The following is a 12,148-nucleotide window of genomic DNA, read 5'->3' on the forward strand; positions in this document are numbered from 1 at the left end:
TATTAGTTAACTTCAAAACAAGAATAGAAACAAAACAAAGAAATGAGGATATAAGGCATGTTAAGAAAAAAACCAAAAAATAAACTGGTCCTATTTAAAGAATTCTATCCAAGACAATAGTTGTTTATCTCTGTCCAAAGGAACAGGGTTTGCATCTTTCAAGAGGTTTTCATGGCTTTCTATAGCAGTCACCTTTGATACTGTGAAATAATGGGAATAAATCATGCTTTTTCCTTGTCCACTGCTGAAGATAAAGCAGAGCTTGTTTTTATGCTCCCAAAGTTCCCATCAATTTTGGCACTGCTTGCCTCTGTATATGGTGATAGTCCTTGTATAGAGCAACTGGCAACTGGAAATCTCCATCCCTTTAAATTTATCACCACTCTATAGTTCCCTGTAAAATGGAGACTACCATTTTCAGTAATACCTATATTCCTTATTTATTATAACTTTTCCTAAAAACAGATAGTTTGGCCTAAGCTCTGATTGAAAATAGTAACTGGTTGTACAGAATAATGATAGAGAAATATTTGCAATACTAAAATTTTCCATTGTATAGTATTATATGCCAAAAGGGAAAAAAATTCAAGTACAAAAAAGGAGAACTATTTCTTTAAAAGGCCACATGCATAATTGAGGACACCAGTAATTTATTTAATTCTCATTATAAGTCATTATTTCAAAGGACTCAAAAATATTAAGAATGTCCCCCCCATATCATCACAATGTGTATTTGAGTTTATCATCACTTCCCAGGTAATCATAATAACTATTACTATAAATAAAATTAAAAATGCTTTTCTCACAAAGGATAACAAGATATGTTAACCCAAAGTAAACATTTTAAGTGTATTTATATCAGATACGCTTTTTTCAACCCTGTCGCACCCACTCCTTGTTCTGTATCAAGTTTTATTCCTTTGATGCCTATTGTCCTTAGAACTATGTTGTCCTTTGAAATATACTTCCCTAGAGCTGAGATATGTAAATACTCTAAAAATGCAAATTATTATATTTTTTTTCATATGGAGGAAACAAAGTCAATCGTACCTTGTAGTTCTAATGCTAGCTCTGAATATATAATGAAAAAATGTATAACAAAATTATCCTCAGATTTTAACACACATGATATAATTTTACTGTATATAGTTGTTATGATGCTTAGAATAAAATTTAATCTGAATTATATATAGATTTATTAAATACAATATTTTGTTATACTCTATTCCTATAAAATAAAAAGTGAGATATTTTTTTCCTCTGGTAAAATTCTGCCACTATAGCTTCAATGTACTACATAATATCCCACTGGAAAGTTTATTCTGAATGTTCTCTGTTGTTATTATGGATACTTCATGGAAATAGTCACCCCCTCTTCAAATAGTTGAATCCTATTTATTTCTGTGGACAGAGAATAAGGTTTAAATTTATAGAAACTAATGTTTAATTTAGCATAATTAGTTCAGTTTATATCTGGTTCGATGGAACATTAATATATAGCCTAATGCTTGTCTGTTGATCAAAAAAATTCTGATTATTTATACTGGATATAGCTTAATATTAAAGTTTACTCAAAGAAGCTTTTACTCTACTGATTATGTAATTTTTACAAGTGTGTCAACTGTGAGTAAAATGTATATGTCATTTCTATGCCAAGGCTTCCAAGAAGAAGACGTGTACCCTATAAAATGCTTTCCTTCTTTCTCTCACTGGATACAGATGACTACAAGGCCATATGAGATAATGGAGCTACAGATGGAAAATATATAATTCTCCTGTTTTCTGAATGAAGGAAAGCCCTCAACAGCCAGGAACACCCTGGACTGTAATGTAAATTAAAAATGAACTTCTATATGTTAAAGCTCTAGAATTTGGAATTTTGTCTTCTCAGCTTTTAAATATTACCCTAATTGAAAGGCGTGTGTGCACGTGTGCGTGTGTGTGTGTGTGTGTGTGTGTGTGTGTATACACAAAGAAAAAAACTTCGGGTGTGGATTTTGTGTGTAGTTTCTGACACGTGGAATTGACAAATAGTTTAAAAGGCTACTATGACTTTAAGGAAATCTTATTGCCAACAAATCATGAGTCTGGTCTAAAAGACCCTGTAACTATGAAATGACTCTGGAGTCCCCACAATAGATGAGCATGAAACAGGTATGAAAGCCGTTCAGCCACCAATAACTAATTCAAAAACTGTCAGCTTACAGATAGCTTACAGATAGCATAGCCAAAGGCCATTGAGAACGTCGGATAAGAACATCAACTCAGCTTCTGTTGATGTTCTTCACAATGCCTGCCCATCACTGCTATGGAGCATTAGTTCCTATTATTCTCCTTTCTTAATGGCAGTTTTCTACTTACTTCAACCATTGTATATTTTGTGTTAGGGTAAATGGCTTGTCTTTTAATGTGTAGGTCACCAGCTGACAAGAGAACGCAGCTGAACCTGATGGAGAAAAATTTGTACTGACAGATACATGAGGATGATTATGTACACTTTGTGGATGAAGTGGCAGACTACTGCAGAGATAACCAAGTATCTACAAAAATTGGGCTTCCTCTTCCATGATAAAGAATTGTTGCTGGAAAGTGACTACTGAGCCAGGGATATCATTTAACAACAGCCCACCCCTATTTGCAGTTAGGTGTGGGCACATAACCAGTTCCCAGTGCTGTATTTGAGAGGAATTAATGTGGCTCTTCAGATCTGAGTTGGTTAAGAAACACATGTGCCTTCTCCAATCTCTTTTTACAACCTCAGAACTGGACACAGATAAGTACAAGGCCCTAGGAGATGGCTGGCCCACTAAATGCAAGAAGTCCTAGATCCCTGAATGCATGGAGTAGAACTCCTGTCAAGCAGTAATACTAACATGAATTATTTGGTAAATTTCTTAGGGCTCTTCAGTTTTCTATTTATAAGGCCTTGGGGAAGAAGATTAGTTCAACTATAAACTCTCTAAATTAAAAAAAAAAAGAAACATAGAAAACAAGTTAGCACACAAGTTACAACTCCAAAGTACATGCTGACACTAATGATTAGAAATATTTAGACTCAATTTCTTTCAAAATTTATTTGAATGTGACTTTAAAATACATAAAGTATAAAATAGTATCCATAAAAAAGAAAAATTATGAAACAAAATAGGCAGAAATAAAACAATAACAAGTGAGAATGAAAAAAAATACCTCAATGGATGAAGTAATCTCTTAACTAGCTGTAGCCAAAGTGAAAATTCATTACCTGGAAATTAGCTAAGATTGAAAATTAAAAAAAAAAATATCGGAGACAAAGAGGATAATATTGAAAGTCTTCAACATATATTTCATAGGTATTCTAGAAATACAAAACAGAATAAAGTAATACACACACTTTTTCAGGTTAAAACACAAAATGAGAAGTGAAGCAGGAAAAAAATCCATAGCAGTTAATAATGTAACTGAAGACCAAAAATATGGAACCTATAGGTAATCTCCCAAATAATGACAGTTAAGACTGTCAGAAGGTCACTGGCAACAACAGATTCTTATGGACAGGGAAATAATATTTTCAGAGTGTTGAGGAAAAGTAACAGTCACTTAGTATTCTATACCCTAATAAACAATCATTGAAAAGGGAGGACAAAATATTTTTAGATATCCATTAAATAAAGGGCTTAAAATTATAGAACCTTGCCAAAAGATCTACCAAAGGATATACCTCAGCAAATGGAATAATGAACCCAGAAGAAAGGATATAATGATAGAAAAAAATATCAAGTATAAAATCTGTTAATATATCTTGGTGTATCTAAGTACTGACTTTATGAAACTATTGATTTTGTTTCTTTAAAAAGCCAAACTAAAACTCCAGACAAAGTTCACAAGAAAGGTAGTAATTTCAGGGGGTGACATGGTGTGTCATGTTGGAAAGAAAAGAGAGTTACTATATAATTTTATCCCCTCTTAGAGATATATGTGTTAAGAAAGGATTTTTTAAATTAAGCATAGCTCCTATAGAAATATGATTTATAGCTTTCAAGTTGGCTGACAGTAAAATAGAAACTATAATTGAAGTTAAAATTTGGTCAAAATAACTTATTAAGAATGATCATTTCAAGACAGTTTATGCTTTAACCTATTTTTAAAATTGTGACAAAGAACGAAGTACAATATACTTATTTAACTTTATTATGTTTTGTTTGGAAATAATACCTTTTATTTTTAGACTCCTTCAAGCCTCTTGACTTCATATTCTTCTCAAGCCAGATGAAAATCTGGAATTGCTTCATGCAATAAAGCAGCTTTATTTGGAATTGAAGGTTATGTTGTAAGAGTTTATATTTACGTTGTGATAACCTTTAGAAAGTGAAAATACTATTTGGGCCAGTAAGTCTGCCCCTTTTTCTGATCCCCATCTCACCTTTCAGCTTTTCATCATACCCTCAAGCCCCCTTATTTAATGCCAGCAAAGCCTGGTGTTTCAAAATTTCTTTATGCTCTCTGCTTCCACAATCATCTCTGATAACATGATTAGACAGAAGATCATAAACACAGAGCATAAATGCTTCTGAATTTCAACAGAGGACAGAGTCATGAAGCCTTAATAACAACACTCTTCAGGAGATCAAATCAATAGCTATGTCACCAAAGGCCCTGCATATCCCATTCACCTGTGTGAACAATAATGCAATGGTCCAAGAATTGCCACCATCCTTTCCTCTAGAATTTTTAAGCAGCACTAGAGGGAAAATATACAAAAACATGTTTCTAGGAAGACAAAAAGTTATAAAATATTCTTTATGTTTTAGAACTTTACTTTCATAGCCAGATGTTATTTTGTTAAATTATATCATGTGATACTTAAAGTCTTAAAGAAGATACCTTTGCAATAAATATACATATATATTCATAGCAGGTCTGAAATACCAAACTCTAACTAATATCTCTAAGTGTTACTATCTAAATGATATTTATTCTAAATTAATATCCAACAGGAGTTTATTAGGGATTCATGTCACTTCGGAACTCACAACTCAACAAAAATTATTCAATTTTCCATGTTAATTGATTCTAATTTTCTTCCATAGTGTTAAGATATTCTTAGTTATATGAAGTGAAACACTATTTGATGTAAATTAATGTATTATGAATCAATGCTATTTTTTATTCAAGCCCTTAGTGGAATAAATTAAGACAATTAAAAAAATCAAATCTGTAACATCAATATGCCTAAGTATGGCAGTTTTAATTATGAACCTATGAAATAAAATAAAAAGTTATGAAAAATAAGATATTGGAGCCAAGTATAAAATGCTGCCTATAATGTAGAGTTACCCAAATTACTGTGTTTGGTTTTAAATTTTAGCATATCTGCTTAATATAATGTTTATATCTATTTAAACCTGATCAAAAATAATAAGAATAAAAGTGCCTCTCTTTTTTGTGCTTCTAGAATTTGGATCTAGATACACCTTAACATTACAGAGAAAGGAAAAGTTGAAACATTTAGTATTATAACTTTTAGGATAAAATATAATAATAAATTATTTAAATGTAAATAAATATACACAATTCATTATATATGATAGTATGGGTAGATATAGATTTATTCTATTTTAAACCAGCTTATTTTACTTTTGTTATGTAGCAGGCCAAGAGTTCTTGAATGTACTCAAGTAAATTATGAGTATTCCTAAAACCTCTCTGTAATTTTTCCTATTTATCATGTCTAACAGCAAAGTCCCAGATAAATCTATATTTTTCCATCATTCTCTGTAGCCTGAATCTCAGAATGGATGTGTAGTCACTGTTCTAACAGTGCCCATATCAGATTCCACAAAATAAACACAGAGCAAAAAGGGCCTAATTAATGATGAGTAACTAAGGGCTCCTCTGTACTGTTTGTCAGGCAGGAAAAGTTAAAGCACCAAGGTGAGAGCATGGATGCTTGGAATAAGGAAATGAAAGAGAAAGAGAAAGAGAAAGGAAGGGAGGAAGTGAAGAAGGGGAGGAGAGAAGGAGACGTGGAGGGAGGGAGGGAGGGAGGGAGGAAAGACACACAAAGACCAGACTGAGAATTATCTAGGCTTTAGTTATAAATCTAGTATTAGTTACCAAGTGGGCCCAGGGAATAAAATTCTGTTCTCTATAACTCAGAAGCCTGATTCATAAAATGAGGGATAAAAATATTTTCAAAGACTTTCCAGATCTAAAATACCACAACCCTCCCTGAAGAAAACTTTCCTATTTCACAGAAATACAAAGACACAGAGCATTCTGTCAGTATACCAACAACGTCAACCTTTAACTATTCAGTAGGATCTGGTACTACTTATCATTCACATCAATACATTTCTTACCCTTCATTACACAAATAATTTTTAAATATATCTCTTTTATCTGACAGCCCTGGTAAAACAGGCACATAAATAATTATAACAAATTATAGCACAGATGACAGAGACATTAACTTTGTGAAGATACAGATATATGTGCTATATATATGTGATATATATATTTGTGCTAGACCTTGAAGGATGAATAAAATTCCACCACAGAAAAGGAAGAAGAAAGGGACACCAAGAAGCTAGATAAAACATGAAAAAAAAAGAGCAAGAAACATGAAAAATACATGGATTATTCAAAAGTAACAAAAACAGAACAGGAGACAGAATTTGCCGAAGTCAGAAAATAATAAGAAAAGGCCAAATTGTGAAGTCCCTTGAATGGCACAATGACTAGTTCTAATGGAAGAGAAACAAAAAATAGAATAATTTCCTTAAATGAAATGTATTAAAATTGCTATCAGGATTTACACAATAAGCGACTTTAGGGCCTCAAACATCTCAGATGAAGCATCAGACATGTGAGTGAAGCCATGTTAAATGTCCAGCCTTGTTAAACCTCCAACTAACTGCAGTGGCATTGAGTGACCCAGATAAAACCAGCAGAAGAACCAGCCAACTGAACCCAGTCCATATTTCCAGATTGTAAGCAAATAACTTATACAGGATAAAGGATACTGTTTTAACAAAAAGCTAAAACATGTGGCATTTGCTTTAGTAATAAAAAGACTGTGGAGGCTGGAAGGGTAGCAAGAAGTCTGTGACTGGAGGATGGAAGAGCTGTAAATTAATTATTATTGGAGATAATGAAAGGTCAATCAACAATTGGTGAGAAATGCTACCTGTGATAACTTGGACCAAAGACACAAAAAGTACTTCATAATGTTGTGGATCAAATTAAGAAGTTTTCCTGACAGATGGTGAAACTAGCACCTGGCCACATGGAAATTCTTATAACTAAGGAGGATAACTCAGAGGGCAAAGTCAAGAGTAATGAAGACAAAGAGCCACAGAGAACTAATCCCGGGTTTCAGAACTGGGCTCCAAGCAAAGAACAGTCCTTGCCCATATAATTAGGGACTATGATGACCTTTGCTGGATTTCAGAATCACAATGGACCAGTGATTGCTATGTTCCCTGCTTTCAAGAATGTGAGAATCTTTTACAGTTTTCCTAACCCTGTCCCATGTGTGTTGTGTGTGTGAGGAACAATAACATCTCGTTTAGTTTTTAATTTTCCAGATGAAGGAGAGCTTTAGCTATGAAGCTTTATTCATATCCAGAAGAGATTTCACTGAAGCGTTTCTGGACTTCAACACAATGCCATAATGGAATAGATCTTTGGGAGAATGTGGGCTTTTGTGCATGAAGGAGGGACATTAGTCACAAGAATTAAGAGAGAAGACTGTGGTATACTGTTACACTGGCAGCTCCCTAAAAACATACTTACAGGCATTCAGCCCCTTTTGCAGTCCCCTCGTATATTCACTTTATACATGGCCATGTGAAAAACTCCCTCTTCGGCCAGCCACTATACTGTAAAAAAGCTTGAGTCAGATTCTTTAATGATGTAAGGCCATGTAGAGAGAGGCCATGGAATATAAGAGGTCATGTTAGACATTCCAACCCCTGTTAAGCTCCCAGCTGAATTCAGCTACATGAGTGACCTCTGTTTACTCTACAATAAACAGAAGAATTACCCACCTGAGCCCTAAGAAATCATAAATTATTGTGGCTTTAAGTTATTAAGTTTTGGGTTATTTTACCTCAATAGCAATAGATCATTGAAACATATGCCTCTATTTATATTTATCTCTACTATCTATCAAAATGATTAACAGATAGTAGGTACTCAAAAAAACAGCTAAAATAAATGCTCTAATAGAATAAACCAGAAGAAAAGAAAATGATATACATTGTTTTTTCTTTTCTCATTATATATATAAATGTACGGTCACATTATTGCCTGAGCTATTCTTTATTCACATAAATTTCAATTAATTTGTCATGTAGGTTATAGGTAATTCTGAGATTTGGTTGTGAGATAAATTGTTGACAGACTGCAACAGAATCCATGATAAAAAATTATTATCAGAGGATAGAAAAGGGCAATATGAAGCATCAAGAACACACTTAAATAAATACTTTAAAATGGAAACTAGTGATAGTATAAGATACCTTTCTCTAAAAATGAGGTCTCCACATTCACTTCCTTTCTGTTTGTAAATAGCAATTCATTGTATTCAGTTGGAACCAGGCACATGTGTTTGCATGTAATAGTTTTCCATATACTTTACCATTAACTGATTATAACCACTAATTTATTTTTGGATAAGGAAGTTAGTAAGCCATGGATTTAGAATCCAAGCATAATCTTCCAATTTCTGCCATCTGCTAGAAGAAGATGATGAACAATTGTACTGTACCCACTCTCTCATTTCTGTAGTCAAATAAATTATAATAAAGATAACAAGCCATAAAAATGAACGAGTCTAGCAGTAGCTCTAGATAAGCCGATAATTATCATATGTCCAAAGTCATCTTTGCCAACAACTGAAGGAATTTTCAGGCATGCAAACAAGAATGAAATTTCAGAGTAGACATATTAAGCAAAAAACATCTAGTCATCAATGATTGTCACTACCTCTAATTCTGTGATCAATGCCATAAAATATATTTAATAATAATTAATCACATAAATCCTTAGATAATTATTGTTTAAATAATTTTAAAGCTTTATTATTTTTACCAATATCCAGCATCTACCTAATATAAAATATGGTAAAACTACATGGTTAGTATATGTCATATGTTTTATCCTTGGCTATTATTGCCTTCTTAATCTCACTGAAAAATTATTCATGTTGCATTTTCCAATGTAAAATATTCTATAGTGCCCCTTCAAAGGATCATTTATATTGATAACTTATTTTTGTTTCATTCTAAATCCTTGTTACAGGTGAACAAAAATTTTGAATTAAATCTATATAAATTTCAATGAAATATATTTTAATGATTAAATAGTGAAGGAAAGTTGGCTCACACTTTAAATAAATATACTACAGACTTTTCATACAAACAGTACTTTCAAATGACTGAAAATAATCATCACTGGTGGCTTTAGTGAACTTTTTCAGCATTCAAGAACCCAAGCGTTTCATAAATAGATAAAACGTTTAAAAATTCACATATATTACCACTGACCCTTATATAGAAACAAATATGTTTTTTTCTCATTTACTTTCATCCCTTTAAATGGGTGGGAGCATACCACTGAACATCACCAAAAAAGTAAGTAAATTCAGTATGGTGCTATGGAAAAAAAAACTACAAATAATTTACCATTGAGAGGAAAAAATCTTTACTATGTTACTATTTACCAAGCATTAATTTTATTTCTTTATTTGTGTTTTGATTGAGTCCTAAATCCAAACATAATTGATATAAATTATCTTTATCAGGGGATATGCAAAAATTTTTAAGTATATATATTTAGTAGATTAATAAGCCTTCATAAAATGATTCAAATAAAAAAATTGTTTTATCTTGAAAATTACAGATATTTCATATCATAACTACATGAAAGGTATGGTTTTAAACTTAATCAGCATTGCACTGTGTTCATACTTCCTAACAATTCGATCTTGCACAAGTACTGCTATTTAAACAAAAAAAGCTAATGTGTTATATGGTAGGAAATTGTATTTAATAGTAGCAAAGGATAAATTAATTTCTGATACACTCAGTACTCAATCACCAAACACATAACATTCCTATAAACTATCCTATATATTTTTAAACATATGTATGATTCATATGCAAACATATGAATTCCTCATTTATTTAAATATAATTTCAGTTTACCTAGGTATTATTCAATTATTACAACTCAACATGAAAGAAAGAATTGTTTTCAAACTGTCTTTAAATGTCATATTCTCTATAAACCACCAAAACATAAAAGTTAAGCAAATGCCTGCTTTGATCCCTTTTGCTTTTTGTTGCTGCTATTGATGTTGCTTTCTTTTATAAAAATCAGGTGAATACAGCAATTCATACAGCAACTATTCTACTGAAGGCAATATGGAAGAACACTTGTCATAGTATATAATTTATTTTACATTTTCATACACCATTCCCAGGAGGAAAAAAAATCAGAAATTATCTTATAGTTAATATGAGTTAATTTCTTCCACAATTAATTCTTCCAGGAATAGTATTCGAAAATGTATTATTTGAAAATAAATATACAACCAATTTACCTTTAAAAAACCAGCATTTGAAATGCATGAATAATTATTTAAATATTTCTTTCTTACCGTGGCAAGAACCTTCAATTTCTTCATATCCTGTACTGCAGATACACCTTCCAAGAGGAACCAGCCAATCTCCATCAGCTCCACAATACAGTTTGGGAGTGTCACGCTCTTCTGCACTCTTCACACAAGAGCCCCTTACTTCAACCAAGGAGGAAGAATCAACCCTTGGGATAGTGTCTGGAAACATGGCCAGATTACGAACAGTAAAGGGGCACTTTTTGTAGAAAACACGGACCGAAACTAGGGCAATGCATGCCCCGATGTCTTGAAAAGCCAGATAAAATCCCTTCCTTTCTACAGGCCCCACCTCACGAATTTCAGTGTTGAGTTTGAGGATGCGATCACCCAAATCCATCTGGGTAAAACTTTCATCAGCAGCAATTGTGTCAATCTTTGTATACTGGCTTGGCTTGAATTTAATTCCATGGGACTCATCTGATTCCACATAATATAGATTAAATGTTTCTTTGCAAGTCCCCAAGACCCATGGAATGCTGTTACAATCCCTCAGTGTGAACTTCATTTCCACATAAATTTTCTGAGCTGCATCACGGGAGATCCAGTTTGTACGAAGCCAGTTGTTTTGGTTTGGTTCCATCACATTACATACCTGGTATGTGTGAATGGGCCTATTGTGTTCATCCATTTCAGTGATGGCATCCCACTGCAAAAAGCAAAAATAAAATAAATGATTATGTAACCACAGTGGTCAAACATATATGATTACTTCAAAAATTTTCTGTTTTACTGAAAGAAAAATGAATAAAAAGGATACAAATAAAGCAAAGCAAGGCAACAATGGTGCAGGATTTTAACCAGGAGCCTTTCATTAAGACAATAGGTTCTGAACATACCAGTTGTCCTGGTATGAATCTTACCTTCTTACATGTTAGTTGCAACATCAAGGGATACTTTATTTAACCTCTAGTTTCCTCAACTATAAAATGGACCTGATAAGAGTACCTGTTTCATAGGATTGTTGTGAGGCATAAATTAGTTAATATATGTAAAGAACTTTAAATGGTTTTTAGTACTCTATAAACAACCTAAAATAGCATCTATTATGTGATCAAATAACTAGACCAATGACAAATGTACTCTAGTTACCCATTTGTCTTCATATCCAATTTGCCACAAACTGAGGTATATTCATCAGTATTCAATTAAATATTTACATGTCTATTTTGATAGAAAATAGGCATAGAGAAGGCTTTAGATTTATTCAGGAAATATTTATCAGGTAGATTTATTCAAGAAATATTTATCAGGCACTATTCTGGACACTAGGAATACAACAGTGCACTAGCTGAACAAAAACTCCCTGCCTTCATGGATCTTACTTAGAGTGAGGAGACGCAATAAAAACTGTAAATGAGTCAACTGAATAATATGGTAGAAAGTACAATGGGAAAAAATAAGGCAGGGAGATGGGGAAGAGGGTTGAAATTTTAAATAGTATGACCAGAGAAGGCCTTACTGAGGTTGTGACATTTAAGTAACGTC

The 12,148-nt window shown here is 32.7% G+C and overlaps 1 protein-coding gene across 10 annotated transcripts in view; it reads right to left on the reverse strand.

The window, feature by feature from the left end:
• Positions 1 to 12,148, reverse strand: part of EPHA6 (EPH receptor A6) — an 850,011-nt gene that overhangs the window by 687,541 nt on the left and 150,322 nt on the right. For all 10 annotated transcript variants that reach the window (XM_067034854.1, XM_067034853.1, XM_067034856.1 and 7 more), the window contains one exon: positions 10,646 to 11,309. In XM_067034854.1, coding sequence (XP_066890955.1) covers positions 10,646 to 11,309 — 664 coding nt within the window. The remainder of the gene's footprint in view (positions 1 to 10,645; positions 11,310 to 12,148) is intronic.

The sequence above is a fragment of the Kogia breviceps genome, chromosome 5 (genome assembly GCF_026419965.1).
Source record: "Kogia breviceps isolate mKogBre1 chromosome 5, mKogBre1 haplotype 1, whole genome shotgun sequence".
Classification (NCBI taxonomy): Eukaryota; Metazoa; Chordata; class Mammalia; order Artiodactyla; family Physeteridae; genus Kogia; species Kogia breviceps.